A 15,681-nucleotide genomic window follows, 5' to 3' on the forward strand; every position below is an offset into this window, starting at 1 on the left:
AGGTCAGGAGATCGAGACCATCCTGGCTAACACAGTGAAACTCCATCTCTACTAAAAATGCAAAAAAATTAGCCAGGCATGGTGGCAGGCGTCTGTAGTCCCAGCTACTCAGGAGGTTGAGGCAGGAGAATGGCATGAAGCTGGGAGGCGGAGATTGCAGTGAGCTGAGATGGTGCCACTGCACTCCAGCCTGGGCGACAGAGCAAGACTCTGTCTCAATAAAAATAAAAAAATAAAAAAATTAGGCCAGGTGCAGTGGCTCATACCTATAATCCCAGCACTTTGGGAGGCCGAGGTGGGAGGATCACTTGAGGCCAGGAGTTTGACACCAGCCTGAGCAACACATTGAGATCCTGTCTTTGACAAAAAAAAAAAAAAAAAAAAAAAAAAAATTAGCTGGGCATCGTGGTGCACAACTATTGTCCCAGCTAGCTGGGAGGTTGAGGCAGGAGGATCACTTGAGCCCAGGAGTTTGAGGCTGCAATGAGTCATTGTGGTGTCACTACACTAAAGCATGGGTGACAAAGCGAGACCCTGTCTCAAAAATAAATAAAAAGAGATTACAGACGTGAGCCACTGTCTGGCCTACATTTTTTATTTTATTTTATTTTTTTTTTATTTATTTATTTATTTTTGTTTTTTTGAGACGGAGTCTCGCTCTGTCACCCAGGCTGGAGTGCAGTGGCCGGATCTCAGCTCACTGCAAGCTCCGCCTCCCGGGTTTACGCCATTCTCCTTTCTCAGCCTCCTGAGTAGCTGGGACTACAGGAGCCCGCCACCTTGTCTGGCTAGTTTTTTGTATTTTTTAGTAGAGGCGGGGTTTCACCGTGTTAGCCAGGATGGTCTCGATCTCCTGACCTCGTGATCCGCCCGTCTCGGCCTCCCAAAGTGCTGGGATTACAGGCTTGAGCCACCGCGCCCGGCCTTTTATTTATTTTTTTAATACAGATCGGGTCTTGCTCTGTTGACCAGACTGCTCCTGAACTCCTAGCCTCAAGCAATCCTCCCACCTCAGCCTCCCAAAGCACTGGGATTACAGGCATGAGCCATCACGCCCAACTTTTTTTTTTTTTTTTTTTTTTTTTGAGACAGAGTCTCGCTCTGTCACCCAGGCTGAAGTGCAGTGGCACAGTCTCAGCTCACTGCAAGCTCCACCTCCTGGGTTCACGCCATTCTCCTGCCTCAGCCTCCCAAGTAGCTGGGACTACAGGTACCCGCCACCATGCCCGGCTAATTTTTTGAATTTTTAGTAGAGACGGGGTTTCACCGTGTTAGCCAGAATGGTCTCAATCTCCTGACCTCATGATCCGCCTCATGATCGGCCTCCCAAAGTGCTGGGATTACAGGCATGAGCCACCACGCCCGGCCCAACTTTTTTTTTTTTTTTCCTTTAAACATGTTATTCTGTCAAAGGCTGTTGAATAACTCAGAGAAGAATTGATCAGGATCTGAACCCAAAGCAGGTTAATGGCATGGAGAGTGTGGAGAAAAGGGGACCAATTTTTCTGAAGGATAGGCGGGAATTGGAAACTCACTGGAAACACTTGCGGGGAGTGAGGGTGGGAGGAGTTCAGATTTTTTTTTTTTTGAGACAGAGTCTTGCTCTGTCGCCAGGCTGGAGTGCAGTGGTGCGATCTTGGCTCACTGCAACCTGCGCCTCCTGGGTTCAAGTGATTCTTGTGCCTCAGTCTCCCGAGTAGCTGGGATTACAGGCATGTGCAACCACACCCAGCTAATTTTTGTATTTTAGTAGAAACGGGGTTTCACCATGTTGGCCAGGATGGTCTCGATCTCCCGACCTCCTGATCTGCCTGCCTTGGCCTCCCCAAATCCTGGGATTACAGGTGTGAACCACCATGTCCTGCTGAGTTCAGAATTTTAACTAAGACCATAGAGATGCTCAGCCTGGTGAGAGATGCAGGAGGAAGGCCGGTGGTGGAGTGCTCAGAGGTAACATGATCCCTGCCCTTTGCTTATTTATTTATTTATTTATTTATTATTTGAGAAAGAGTTTTGCTCTTGTCACCCAGATTGGAGTGCAATGGCACGATCTCGGCTCACTACGACCTCCGCCTCCCAGGTTCAAGTGATTCTCCTGCTTCAGCTCCTGTGTAGCTGGGATTACAGGCATGCGCCACCACGCCCGACTAATTTTGTATTTTTAGTAGAGTCAGGGTTTCTCCATGTCGGTCAGGCTGGTCTTGAACTCCTGACCACAGGTGATCTGCCCGACTTGGCCTCCCAAAGTGCTGGGATTACAGGCATGAGCCACCACGCCCGGCGTATTTATTTATTTTTTTGAGATGGAGTCTTGCCCTGTCGCCCAGGCTGGAGTGCAGTGGCAGGATCTTGGCTCACTGCAACCTACGCCTCTCAGGTTCTAGCAATTCTCCTGCCTCAGCCTCCCTAGTAGCTGTGATTACAGGCACGCACCACCACACCTGGCTAATTTTTGTATTCTTAGTAGAGACGGGGGTTTCACCATGTTGGCCAGGCTGGTCTCCAACTCCTGAACTCAAGTGATCCGCCTGCCCTGGCCTCCCAAAGTGCTGGAATTACAGGCGTGAGCCACTGCGCCCAGCTACCCTTTCCAGATTCTTAACAGTCCCTAGATGGTATTAAGTAGCATTTTTGTTTGTTTTTGTTTTTTGAGACGGAGTCTTGCTCTGTAACCAGGCTGGAGTGCAGTGGCATGATCTTGGCTCACTGCAACCTCCACCTCCTGGGTTCAAGCAATTCTCCTGCCTTAGTAGCTGGGACTTAGTACCTGAGTAGCTGGGACTACAGGCACACGCCACCATGCCCAGCTAATTGTTTGTATTTTTAGTAGAGATGGAGTTTCACCATGTTGGCCAGGATGGTCACGATCTCTTGACCTCGTGATCTGCCCAACTCGGCCTCCCAAAGTGCCGGCATAACAGGTGTGATCCACCGTACCCGTCCTGGGGTAGATTTGTTTGCTTGTTTGTTTGAGATAGGGTCTTGCTCTGTCGTCCAGGATGGAGTGTAGCGGTGCAGTCTCGGCTTACTGCAACCTCCATGTCCTGGGTTCGAGCAATTTTCTTGCCTCAGATTCCCAAGTAGCTGGAATTATAGGCACACACCACCACGCTTGCTAATTTTTGTATTTTGCTAGACAGGGTCTCGCCATGTTGGCCAGGCTGGTCTTGAACTCCTGACCTCAAGTGATCCACCCACCTCGGCCTCCCAAAGAGCTGGGATTACAGGCATGAGCCACCATGCCCAGCCTGGTGCTGGGAATCTGAAGAAGGAACAATAACCCTGCCTATGGTAGGTGGGGAGATTGCATAGAGGCAGAGCCCTTGGAAAGAAACACTTGAAGGATGAGGAAGAGTTTAACTGATTCGGAAAAAGGAAAAGCTCAATGTGGGTAGAGAGCCAAGGATGTTTGGAAGAGTGAGAGATGGGGTGATGAGGCCAGCTGAAGGAGGCTTTGGCAGTCAGGCCAGAATTCCGACTTGACTCTGAGTTACTGGGGAGTTCCTAAAGGATTTCGAGCAGCGGAGTTCCTTGGCCAGGATTCTGAAGGAAAATCTCTCCGGCAGTGGTTTCCAAAGACCTGGAGTCCTTTTATGAATCCATTGTCTTAGCTGGAAAATGGATGGCCTTACCCACTCCCAATCCCATCATGGCTTCTGGTCCACTTAAACCATGAGAATTTTTTTCTTTTTCTTTTTTTGAATCAGGGTCTTGCTGTGTTGCTCAGGCTGGAGTGTAGTGGTGTGATCACAGCTCACTGCAGTCTTGATCTCCTGGGCTCATGCAATCCTCCCACCTCAGCCTCCCCAGTAGCTGGGACTACAGGATTGTACCATCATGCCTGGCTAATTTTTAAAGTTTTTGTAGAGATGGTAGAGGGGCACATCCCTCTGTTGCCCAGGGTGGTCTTGAGCTCCTTGGCTCAAGCAGTCCTCCCTCCTCTGCCTCCCAAAGTGCTGAGATTACAGGCGTGAGCCACCTTGCCTGTCCTGGGAACTGGTTTTTAATCAGCTCATCAAAACCTTCATCTCACTTGCTAACAAAGGGAGCCGCTTCCTTCCTCTCTGCACATACCCCATGTCTCACCATGATAATGGAGTTACAGTGGGACTTGGAATCCAGATGTGTGAAAGATGGAGGGGTTGAAGGTGCATAGAGGGGTGATGGGCAAAGGGGTCCAGGAGGTGATAACCCCAGGTATTCTTGGCCTTGGCCTTCCCCACCTCTCTGGGACTGGGCCAGTTTGAGCATCTCAGCTGCCTCTTCTGCCCGCCCACTCGTTAGCCGCACTCAGCTTCCTGCCCCACCAGAGGAAGTGGGGAGAGACGGCAGGTGCAGTGATGGCTGGCGGAGTCATGGTGAGTCCTTATGCCCAGAAACCCAGGCATCTCGGCCCCCAGCCCCCTATGCCTAGGGTCCCCAGACCCCACTGACTCTTCCTAGCCCAGGAACTCAAATGATCCTGGGGACCCTGCCTGCCATTGCCAGCAGCCTCATATTGTCCACCCCCATCCACAGGACAAGGAGTACGTGGGTTTTGCTGCCCTCCCCAACCAGCTGCACCGCAAGTCTGTCAAGAAGGGGTTTGACTTCACACTAATGGTGGCAGGTCTGGGGGGTTTTGGAGAGGGAACTGCAGAGAGGATGCCCTTAGGAGACCCTGGTTGTCCCCTCCCCTGACCAGCTGGGCCTGTTCTGTCCACAGGGGAGTCAGGCCTAGGGAAATCCACCCTCATCAACAGCCTCTTCCTCACCAACCTCTATGAGGATCGCCAGGTGCCAGAGGCCAGTGGTAAGACCCTCCCCACCCTCCCCAGGCAGTGGCCCCTGTCCCCAGGTTACACCCTAGTCTTTTCCATCTGGGGACTCAGGTAGTTGACTACTTTTTTCTGAGACTTTCCTCCCCTGGAAAATGGGTGCAGGCAACTGTGATATTAACAAAGGAAATTAATCTTGCCTCAGAGCCTCCCTGGATCCCTGACCTCTCCCCCCTCCCACAGCTCGCTTGACACAGACCCTGGCCATTGAGCGCCGGGGTGTGGAGATCGAGGAAGGAGGTGTGAAAGTGAAGCTAACCCTTGTGGACACGCCTGGCTTTGGGGACTCAGTGGACTGCTCTGACTGGTGAGGAAGAGGGAAGGGGACAGAGGCTCAGCCTCTCACAGTGGCGACTCCCTGAAGACCAACGCGTCAGTTACAGGGCTGGTTTGTGCTGGCTCCCTATTCCAAAAGGTTGTGTCTGTTTCAGAGGGTCACTGGGTCTCTGTGCTTCTTGATGACTCGCCTAGGCCCCCACCAGTTCCCTTTAATGTCTTTGGAGGGAGCCAAAGAAATGATGTTCTATTCCCACAGTCCTGGCTAGCCTCGCCCCCTGCCCTCTGGCCTTTGATCTCTGACCTCACATCCTCTTCCCACACCCAGCTGGCTTCCCGTGGTGAAATTCATCGAGGAGCAGTTTGAGCAGTACCTTAGGGATGAGAGTGGCCTGAACCGGAAGAACATCCAGGACTCCCGCGTCCATTGCTGCCTCTACTTCATCTCACCCTTTGGCCGGGGGTCTGGTGGGGGGATCCTGGGGGCTGGGGCATTTAGGGAGGGCTGGGGGGCCTCTGCCCCCTGAGGCTGGGCACTGACCAATCCCTGGGTGCAGGCTCCGGCCCCTAGATGTGGCCTTCCTTCGGGCGGTACACGAGAAAGTCAACGTCATCCCAGTCATTGGCAAAGCGGATGCCCTGATGCCCCAGGAAACCCAGGCCCTCAAGCAGAAGGTGTGAGTGATGACCTCTGGCCTTTGACCCCAAGTGAGGCCAAACCTGATTTCAGCTTAGACTTCTTTGATCTTATTATTATTTTTTTGAGACGGAGTCTCCCTGTGTCGCCCAGGCTGGAGTGCAGTGGCGTGATCTCGGCTCACTGCAAGCTCCGCCTCCCAGGTTTTCACCATTCTCCTGCCTCAGCCTCCTGAGTAGCTGGGACTACAGGCGCCCGCCACCGCGCCCGGCTAGTTTTTTGTATTTTTTAATAGAGACGGGGTTTCACCATGTTAGCCAGGATGGTCTCGATCTCCTGACCTCGTGATCCGCCCGTCTCGGCCTCCCAAAGTGCAGGGATTACAGGCTTGAGCCACCGCGCCCGGCCGACTTCTTTGATCTTAAAGTGGCCTTTTTGGAGCATAGTGTCTCAGGCTAGATTGTAGGAGAAGCTTCTGAGGAATGTGGGTGGTAAGCTGCCAGCCAGCGTAGCCATGTCTCTGAAGGCTCAAAATAGGCTAGATATGCAGCCCCTGGGCTAGATGCCTGGCTAAGGCCTATTTGAGGGCGGGAGCATAGACATAAGAACATGGTGACTTCCATCTGGCCCCCACCCCGTGTCTTCAGAGCCCTTTTCCACTGTTTCTGCTTATATATCTCTCAGCCTCTCTCTTTTTTTTTTTTTTTTTTTTTAGATAGAGTCTCACTCTGTGGCCCAGGCTGAGTACAGTGGCAAGATCATAGCTCACTGCAGCCTCAAATTTGTAGGCTCAAGTGATCCTCCTGCCTCAGCCTATTGAATAGCAGGGACTACAGATGAGCACCACCATGCCCGGCTAACATTTTTGGCTGGGCGTGGTGGCAGACACCTGTAATCCCAGCACTTTGGGAGGCTGAGGTCAGTGGATTACTTGAGCTGAAGAGTTTAAGACAAGCCAGGGCAACATGGCAAAACCCCATCTCTACAAAAAATATAAAAATTAGCCAGGTGTGGTGGTGTGCACTTGTAGTCCCAGCTATTCAGGAGGCTGAGATGGGAGGATCACCTGAGCCTGTGAGGTTGAGGCTGCAGTGAACCAAGATGGAGCCACTGGACTCCACCCTGGGTGATAGAGTGAAACCTTGTTTCAAAATATATATATTTTTTTGTAGAGATGGGATCTAGCTATATTGCCCAGGCTTCTCCTGGTCTCTTAATGTCTGCCCCATATTAGAATCTTGTGTTTCTCACCATCTATGTCTCTGAGATTTTGTTTTTGTCTTCCTGTACGTCCATCTCTCCCCATCTCTGTCTTTCATGTCTTTCTGTCTCTGACCACCCAGTATCTCTGTGTCTCCCTGTCTCTGGTCATGCAATGTCTGTCATTGTGGCCTGTTTCACACTGTCTCTGTATCTGTTTCCCCTGAGATCCGGGATCAGTTGAAGGAGGAGGAGATCCACATCTACCAGTTCCCTGAATGTGACTCTGACGAAGATGAAGACTTCAAGAGGCAGGATGCAGAGATGAAGGTGTGGGAGACAAAGAAGGAAGGCAGGCTGGGCACGGTGGCTCACGTCTGTAATCCCAGCACTTTGGGAGGCTGAGGCAGGCGGATCCCCTGAGGTCAGGAGTTCGAGACCAGCCTGGGCAACATGGCGAGACCCCCGCCTCTACTAAAAACACAAAAATTAGCCAGGTGTGGTGGCGGGCACCTGTAATTCCAGCCACTCGGGAGGCTGAGGCAGGAGAATCACTTGAACACTCCAGCCTGGGCAATGGAGCGAGACCCTGTCTTAAAAGAAAAAAAAAAAAAAAAGAGGAAGGGGCAGGAAGCAGAGGAGGTGGGTGTGGAGATTGAAGCTGGGAAAGAGAAAGTTTCTGCCATGTGGGCCAGCGGTGACCCCTGCCCCCTGCCCTCCAGGAAAGCATCCCTTTTGCAGTCGTGGGTTCATGCGAGGTGGTGAGGGATGGCGGGAAGCGACCGGTGAGGGGACGCCGCTACTCCTGGGGGACCGTGGAGGGTGAGTGAGGCCAGGCAGGGTTCCTAAGGCCAGCAAGGAGCCCGGGGCCTCTGGGTCAGGCGCACTCAACATGTGAAGTTGGGGTGGGCTTTGGTCCCAGGGGATCCTAGGGGGAAAGGGGTTCTCCTTTCCATGGGCTGCAGACCGCGGACCCTCCGCCAGAGTGGCAGCAGGACTTCCCTGTTGACCCGACCCTACGGGTGGGTGGGACCCGAAATTCCCTGACGTTCGCTGGTCCGCGCCGCCCCCCCTCCAGTGGAGAACCCACATCACTGCGATTTCCTGAACCTGCGACGGATGCTGGTGCAGACACACCTGCAGGACCTGAAAGAGGTGACGCACGATCTGCTCTACGAGGGCTACCGGGCCCGCTGCCTACAGAGCCTGGCCCGGCCTGGGGCTCGCGATCGAGCCAGCCGCAGGTGAGACCCGGGGCCGACAGTCTCGGAGCCTCCAAGGTCCCGCCTCACCCAAGACCCTGCCCTGAGGCCCCGTCCCCACCACCCGTGAGTCCGCCTTCACCACTCAGACCTCTCTCTCCCTCCCTCCCTCTCTCCCTCCCTCCCTCTCTACCTTCCTCCCTCTCTCCCTCTCCCTCTCTCCCCACCGGCTTTGCCTCCGGCCCTAACCTCAGGGACCTGGCTCCGCCTCCTAGACCCCAACCTCGCCCCAGGCCCTGCCTCCTGGGCCTCACCCACAACCTCAGGCCCTGCTCCTGATTCCTGTCCCCTTCCCACTGTCCCGCAGTAAGCTTTCCCGCCAAAGCGCCACGGAGATCCCGCTGCCCATGCTGCCTCTGGCGGACACCGAGAAGCTGATCCGCGAGAAAGACGAAGAGGTGAGCATGCACCTCGCTTCCCCCCGACAGAGGCCCCAGGTCCCTCGCTGGCCTCGCCAGGTCACCGCCTGCAATCTCGCCCTGCACAGCTGCGCCGCATGCAAGAGATGCTAGAGAAGATGCAGGCCCAGATGCAGCAGAGCCAGGCCCAGGGCGAGCAGTCAGACACCCTTTGAGGCCACGCCCCGCCCGGCCTTACCTCGGCTCCGCCTTCAGTCGGCCTCTTGTCCAATCCCCGCGCCCCACACTGCCCAGCGTCCCCTGGAACCCCGTGGGTGCCGCCCTCGCGCGGGCTAGGGGGAGGTTCTACCAGCCCGGGCCCGTAGCCCCGCCCCGGCGCTGGTCCCGCCCACCCAGACACCGCCCACTTCCCGGCCGGAGCCTGCGGCCCAGTCTCCGACCGCCCCACTGTCTTCCGGGGTGCCCCCCTCTTCTCCCAGACTGTCTTCAATAAAAACTGAGCTTCCCGCGGCCATGCGAGCCTTCTCCTTCCTTGCGGAAAAAGGCGGCGGGCGTAGATTGTGGGGCCGTCCCCCGCAGGCCTCCAGGCCGCATCCATCCCTTTGTGGGGCGCTCCCACCTGAGGCCCTCGCGCAAACACTCTGAAGGCGCCCCCCATAAGAAACAAAGACCAGTTAAATTTTATTGGGAGCCGGGGTGGGGGTCGGGCCGAACGAAAGCGTCAGCCAGCAGAGGCCCGCGGAAGCCCCTACTCCTGGTCCTTGGCGTCGCCGTGCGTGATGACGTAGCAGATGTTTTTGTAGTCGACGTTGCCGCCCACGTCGGGGGGGAAAGCAGCCCACATGTTCTTGATCTGGGGAAACACGCAGGGGCGTCTCGCACCGGCCGTTAGGCTTCCCTCCCCCAGCCCCTTTGCTGCTCCGGCCCCGCCGCGGGGCCCACTCACCTCCTCCGGGGTGAAGCGGTCACACTGCGTGGTCAGCAGCTCCTCCAGGCTGGAGAGAGGTGATACACGGGGAGTTGCGATTGGGTTTCTGGTTCCTTTCCACTCCCTCGCACCTCATCCCCTTTGCCAGCCCCAGCCTCCCCCGAAAACCCAGGTCACTCTACTTCCTTCATTGGCCTCCCAGACACTCGCTTTTGCCCTCTCCGCTCACATTTGCTGTGAAAATGCAGTCTTGCCGCCCATTACCACAATCTTAACTACTCCCTGACCTCTGACAGTGACTAACCCTTCGTAGGAATTTTTGGGGGTTTTTTTGTTTGTTTTGAGACAGGGTCTCGCCCTGATGCCCAGGCAGGAATGAAGTGGTTTGATCATAGCTCACTGCAACCTGGAACTCCTGGGCTCAAGGCATCTTCCTGCCTCAGCCTCTAGCGTAGCTGCGACTATAGGTGTTTGCCACAACGCCGGCGATTTTTTTTTTTTTTTTTTTTTTGGAGACGGAGTTTTGCTATTGTTGCCCAGGTTGGAGAGCAGTGGCATGATCTCGGCTCACTGCAACCTCCGGCTCCAGGGTTCAAGCGATTCTCATGTCTCAGTCTCCCGAGTAGCTGGGACTGCAGGCGCCCGCCACCACGCCCAGCTAATTTTTGTATTTTTTGTAGAAACGGGGTTTCACCATGTTGGCTAGGCTGGTCTTGAACTCCTGACCTCACGTGATCCGCCCGCCTTGGCCTCCCAAAGTGCTGGGATTACAGGCATGAGCCACTGCGCCTGGCCAGCCCGCGAATTTTTTAGTTAATTGTTTAGAAACAGGGTCATGCTGCGTTACCCAGGCTGATCTCAAATTCCTGTCCTCAAGCGAATCCTGTCTCCGCCTCCCAAAGCACTGGGATTATAGGCCTGAGCCACAGGGCCCAGCCTTGGTAGGAATTTAAGGAGGCTTTCAGTGTGGGAGCAGCTGGTGGAGTGGGGGAAGGGTTGGAAGGGTGGGAGAGCTGATGCTTACAACTTCTTCTTGATGGTGCCCTTTCCTTCAGGGTCCAGGACCTTGAAGGCTCCAGTTATCACATCCTCAGGGTCGGCACCTGGGGGGGACAGAGGGCACATGAAGCTGATGGGTCCCTGAAGGATCTGGGAAAAGGCAGCTGGGGCCATGGATCCAGGACACTCCACTCACCCTTGAGCTTTTCCCCGAACATGGTCAGGAAGACGGTGAAGTTGATGGGACCACTGGCTTCCTTCATCATGGCATCCAACTCCTCATTCTTCACATTGAGGCGGCCTGGAGGGGGTTGGGGGAAGCGTGGGCTGGAGCAGCCTCCTGGGGCCAGGCCTGTGCTTCCTACTAATTCAGATGATCACATCCGTTTTTCAGCTGGGTAGACTGAGGCCCAAGGTGGAGCTGACAGGGCTGGAACCCAAGGCCACTGAATTTCCTAGACTCTGCAGCCTTGAATATTCCCACCTGGAGGTAGGGGGCTCACCCATGGCTGCGAAGGTGTCCCGAAGGTCCTCCTTGTCGATAATACCATCACGGTTCTGGTCGATCACAGTGAAGGCCTGGGGAGGGCCGGGGTGGGGAGGGTTAGGTCCCCCATGGCCCAGCCTCAGCATCCCTACCCCAGGCAGATCAGATGCTGGCTCCCAGCCAGCTGTCCTCTTCCACCCCAAGCAGGGAGGGGAGGAAGGAATTCTAAACCTTTCCCCTCCTTTGAACAGGTGCACATTCCAGGGAGAGGGCGGGGGAGAGGGCCAGCAGGGCTGTTTTTGGTCAGTCTTCCAGTTTCCCTTGTCCCCTCACCTCCTTGAACTCCTGGATCTGAGTCTGGTCAAACATGGAGAAGACGCTGGAACTTCCACCCTCTACTGCCCTTCTCTTGGCCTTCTTGGGTGCCTGGAGGGTGAGGGTTGAACAAAGGGGCCCATGGATGAGTCCCTCCACCTCTCTGGGAGCAATGAATTAGATTCAGAATTCTTTGAGTCCCTGTTCCTAAAGCAACCCTTTAGCCTGAGTCTCCCCTTCCTGGGGACCTCTTTGCTGAGGGGGCTTGCTTTGATTGCATTCCCCAGATTCCCCTCTGTGGCTCCTGGGTCTCCAACTCTCTATCCCCTACAATGGGTGGAAGCTTCTTCTCAGTGCCCTGAGCCTAGCTCCTCTGAGCCCCAGACTTGCTGAGGCTCAGCCACTCATTTGCCCTGTTTGAGCCTCTTTTCTTTTCTTTCTTTTCTTTTCTTTTTTCGAGACGGAGTCTTGCTCTGTCACCCAGGCTGGAGTGCAGTGCTGCGATCTCGGCTCACCGCAACCTCTGCCTCCCGGGTTCAAGCGATTCTCATGCTCCAGCCTCCTGAGTAGCTGGGATTACAGGCATGCACCACCATGCCGAGTTAATTTTTGTGTTTTTAATAGAGACCGGATTTCGCCATGTTGACCAGGATGGTCTCAAACTCCTGGCTTCAAGTGATCCAACCGCCTTGGCCTCCCAAAGTGCTGGGATTACAGGCATGAACCACAGCACCTGGCCCCAGCCTCTACTTTCTCATTTGTAAAATGGGATGGGAGTTATTGCCCGGCTGGTGCCAGAGCACTTTAGGAAGATGGAATACAGGAACGAATGGATCAGGTTTTGAGAGGGACTGGGGCCCTGTGAGTTGAATGTCTGGGCAGATTATCATTGATTGGATCCTTAAGGCCATCACACGGTCTGTTTTCCATCAGTGATGCCGAGAAAGAGACGAGCATCCTTTTAACTTTTTGTTGGACTGGGAACCAGCTACTTTCTTTCAAAGGGTGAGGCTGCCCTGAGGTCTAAGGGATCTGAGCAGGGGTTAGAGGATTCTCACTCACCATGTCTTCAGTCTCCCGGGGGGCAAGGCAGCGGCTCCAGCTGGAAAGAAGCAGGGAGTCAGCATGGGGCAGTTCCTCTGGGGTTATATAGTCCTGCCCCAGGGAGCCCTTAACATACCAAGGTAACCTTAGCCCTGCGGGTGCCCACCCCAGATACCAAAATAGCCCAACTTAGGGCCTTTCCTTTCTTGGAGGGCCAGCAGCAGCTGGAGCCCAGGGGGGAGGAAGGGGGAGAGCAGGTCTTGCGATGCATGTCTCACTAGGGCCTGGGCAAGAAGGGATGTTCTTTCTCCCAAAGAGGGGCTGGAATGTGCCAGAGTTTAGAGAGGACCCAACCCAAGGCATCGTTCTGGGAGACACATGAACCAGATCCTGTACCCCTGAGTGGGGTGGGCTCAGATATATTTATTTATTTATTTATTTATATTTATTTATTTTTTTTTTGAGAGGGAGTCTCGCTCTGTCGCCCAGGCTGGAGTGCAGTGGCCAGATCTCAGCTCACTGCAAGCTCCGCCTCCCGGGTTTACGCCATTCTCCTGCCTCAGCCTCCCAAGTAGCTGGGACTACAGGCACCCACCACCTCGCCCGGCTAGTTTTTTTTTGTATTTTTTAGTAGAGATGGGGTTTCACCGTGTTAGCCAGGATGGTCTCGATCTCCTGACCTCGTGATCCACCCGTCTCGGCCTCCCAAAGTGCTGGGATTATAGGCTTGAGCCACCGCGCCCGGCCGGGCTCAGATTTAAACCCAGTAAACGTCCGGGTGCAGTGGTTCACACCTGTAATCCCAGCACTTTGGGAGGCTGAGGTGGGAGGATTGTTTGAGGCCAGGAGTTCAGGACCAGCCTGGGCAACATAGTGAGACCCCTGTCTCAATTTTTTTTTTTTAAGACAGAGTCTCTCTCTGTTGCCCAGGCTGGAGTGCAGTAGTAGCGTGATCTTGGCTCACTGCAACCTCCACCTTCCCGATTCAAGTGATTCTTCTGCCTCAGCCTCCCGAGTAGCTGGTATTATAGGTGTACCAAGACACCAGGCTAATTTTTTTTTTTTTTTTTTTGTATTTTTAGTAGAGATGGGGTTTCATTCACCATGTTGGCTAGGGTGGTCTCAATCTTCTGACATTGTGATCCATCCGCCTTGGCCTCCCAAAGTGCTGCGATTACAGGTGTGAGCCACTGTGCCCGGCCCCCAGTCTCTATTTTAAATTAATAAAATAAACCCAGTAAACATGTATTGAACGCACACAGTGTGCCTTGTGCTAGGCTGGGCTTTGTAGGTGCACTTTGGCAGACACAATCCGTCTACCCCCACATGGTGGAGTTCATAGTCGAGTGTGTGTAAATGTGAGGATGGTAAGAAAGAGCCGTCTGTGGAAGCTGAGGGATCAGGTGGATCTCCTACCTCCCTTCAAGGAGAGGGGAATTTTTTTTTTTTTCTTTTTGAGATGGAGTCTTGCTCTTGTCGCCCGGCTGGAGTGCAATGGTGTGATCTTGGCTTACTGCAATCTCCACCTTCTGGGTTCAAGGGATACTTCTGCCTCAGCCTCCTGAGTAGCTGGGATTCCAGGCACCTGCCACCCTGCCCAGCTATTTTTTTTTTTTTTTTGAGATGGAGTCTTGTTCTGTTACCCAGGTTGGAGTGCAGTGGTGTGATCCTGGCTCACTGCAACCTCCGCCTCCCGGGTTCAAGTGATTCTCCTGCTTCAGCCTCCCGAGTAGCTGGGACTACAGGCGTGTGCCACCACGCCCGCCTATTTTTTTTGTATTTTTAGTAGAGACGGGGTTTCCCAGTGTTAGCCAGGATGGTCTCGATCTCCTGACCTCGTGATCCACCTGCCTCAGCCTCCCAAAGTGCTGGGATTACAGGCGTGAGCCACCATACCCGGCATCTAATTTTTTGTATTTTTAGTAGAGATGGGGTTTCACCATGTTGGCCAGGCTGGTCTCGAACTCCAACCTCAGGGGACCTACCCGTTTCAGCCTCCCAAAGTGCTGGGATTACAGGCGTGAGCCACCGTGCCAAGCTGAGAGGGATTTTTTTGAGGTGAGATACTTTGTGGTCTCAGGTTTTGTGCTGGGCCTTGGTTTCCCCTCTGTAAAAGGGAGAGGTAGTTCCCATCCCACAGAACTTGCATTATAACTAATAATTGGCCGGGCGCGGTGGCTCAAGCCTGTAATCCCAGCACTTTGGGAGGCCGAGACGGGCGGATCACGAGGTCAGGAGATCGAGACCATCCTGGCTAACACGGTGAAACCCCGTCTCTACTAAAAAATACAAAAAACTAGCCGGGCGAGGTGGCGGGCGCCTGTAGTCCCAGCTACTCGGGAGGCTGAGGCAGGAGAATGGCGTAAACCCGGGAGGCGGAGCTTGCAGTGAGCCGAGATCGCGCCACTGCACTCCAGCCTGGGTGACAGAGCCAGACTCCGTCTCAAAAAAAAAAAAAAAAAAAAAAAAAAAAAAAAAAATTATCCCTGCCTTGCTGGAACTTACAGTCTAGCCATAGAGACAGGAATGAATGCAGAAAGTGACATACCAGGGCTGGTCAGGAGCCCAGAAGTGGAGGGCTCGGCAGCCCTGTCTAGGAGTATGGGAGTGGCTTCATGAGGGCTAGGGAGTCAGGTGCAGGTGGAGGAGCAGGTGTGTTGGGCAGAGGGCACGGCCTGAGCAAAGGCCTGGAGAGCACAAGATCAGAGGTATTCAGGTTGCCAGAATTGTGATGGGGCTGGTGACCAGCCCCTGAGGGGCCTTCAAGGCCAGGCACAGGATGGAGACCCTGGGGAACCTTGGAAAGGTTTCATGCAGAAGAAGGATGTGATCTAGTATGAGTCTAGAATATTTTCTCTGGGTACTGGTGTGGAGGCTGGAACTCAGGAGGGGAGGCAAAGACCCTAAGAGGACAGCCAGCTGGTCACCTTCTGTGAGGTGCCTTGATGGCCAGTGGCTGCTCACTTCATTCTGGCCAAGAGCCAGCTTGGCTGATTGTGTAGCTTTGATGTACCCTCTCTTCTCCCTCTGGGCCTCAGTGACCCAGTCCCCTCCATGCAGCAGAAGTCTGGAAAAATAGTGGCTGAGGAAGCCCCAGGTTGGCAAGGACAACCACCTCCTTCTCCTCCTGCTCCCTCTAGGACCCGATGTCCTGAAGAAGATGCCTTGCCCTCCCCCCTCCCTCCTCCTCCAGGCCCATGCCGATACCTCTAAGACATTTTCTTTTCTGGGCACTGAGGCCCAGCCACCTGTTGTCTCTAAGAAGAGAGAAGGAGCCACCCTAAACTTAGCAGCTGCCCTTAGCCTCCCACACCAGCCCCTCCCTGCCTCAGACGGCAGCTGCCTCGCCTTATAGGG

At 54.3% G+C, this 15,681-nt stretch overlaps 4 protein-coding genes across 6 annotated transcripts in view; 2 read left to right on the forward strand and 2 right to left on the reverse strand.

Annotated features, from left to right (window-relative positions):
- Nucleotides 1-15,681, forward strand: part of CD2BP2 (CD2 cytoplasmic tail binding protein 2) — a 249,448-nt gene that overhangs the window by 210,578 nt on the left and 23,189 nt on the right. The gene's annotated exons all lie outside the window — the stretch shown is intronic.
- ZNF48 (zinc finger protein 48) overlaps nt 1-15,681 on the reverse strand; it is a 240,731-nt gene that overhangs the window by 11,545 nt on the left and 213,505 nt on the right. The gene's annotated exons all lie outside the window — the stretch shown is intronic.
- On the forward strand, nt 4,069-9,065 carry SEPTIN1 (septin 1). 3 transcript variants are annotated; one of them, XM_050773529.1, is made up of 11 exons: nt 4,235-4,358; nt 4,519-4,609; nt 4,706-4,792; nt 5,001-5,124; nt 5,422-5,556; nt 5,651-5,768; nt 7,159-7,260; nt 7,653-7,752; nt 8,009-8,174; nt 8,500-8,590; nt 8,680-9,065. In XM_050773529.1, exons 1-11 carry the CDS (start codon nt 4,341-4,343, stop codon nt 8,764-8,766), a joined length of 1,119 nt encoding a protein of 372 aa, XP_050629486.1. In that variant the 5' UTR covers nt 4,235-4,340; the 3' UTR covers nt 8,767-9,065. The 3 variants fall into 3 exon arrangements, with proteins under 3 accessions (XP_050629485.1, XP_050629487.1, XP_050629486.1); XM_050773528.1 differs by having other exon boundaries at nt 4,069-4,358; nt 8,500-9,065; XM_050773530.1 differs by lacking the exon at nt 7,159-7,260 and having other exon boundaries at nt 4,229-4,358; nt 8,500-9,065.
- On the reverse strand, nt 9,209-12,454 carry MYL11 (myosin light chain 11). Its single transcript, XM_050773577.1, has 7 exons — nt 12,343-12,454; nt 11,299-11,391; nt 10,982-11,057; nt 10,675-10,779; nt 10,504-10,582; nt 9,498-9,546; nt 9,209-9,404 (listed from the first exon to the last, which is right to left on the reverse strand). The coding sequence occupies exons 1-7, from the start codon at nt 12,343-12,345 to the stop codon at nt 9,300-9,302; spliced, it is 510 nt and encodes a 169-aa protein (XP_050629534.1). The 5' UTR covers nt 12,346-12,454; the 3' UTR covers nt 9,209-9,299.

This window comes from Macaca thibetana, chromosome 20 (genome assembly GCF_024542745.1).
Source record: "Macaca thibetana thibetana isolate TM-01 chromosome 20, ASM2454274v1, whole genome shotgun sequence".
NCBI lineage: Eukaryota > Metazoa > Chordata > Mammalia > Primates > Cercopithecidae > Macaca > Macaca thibetana.

Coding starts and splice junctions, on each gene's coding strand:
- SEPTIN1 (XM_050773528.1), top strand. Junction 4,610..4,705: donor CTTCACACTAATGGTGGCAG/GTCTGGGGGGTT, acceptor TTCTGTCCACAG/GGGAGTCAGGCCTAGGGAAA. Junction 7,261..7,652: donor GGCAGGATGCAGAGATGAAG/GTGTGGGAGACA, acceptor CCTGCCCTCCAG/GAAAGCATCCCTTTTGCAGT.
- MYL11 (XM_050773577.1), bottom strand. Junction 10,780..10,981: donor GGACACCTTCGCAGCCATGG/GTGAGCCCCCTA, acceptor AACCCCCTCCAG/GCCGCCTCAATGTGAAGAAT. Junction 10,583..10,674: donor GTTCGGGGAAAAGCTCAAGG/GTGAGTGGAGTG, acceptor TGTCCCCCCCAG/GTGCCGACCCTGAGGATGTG.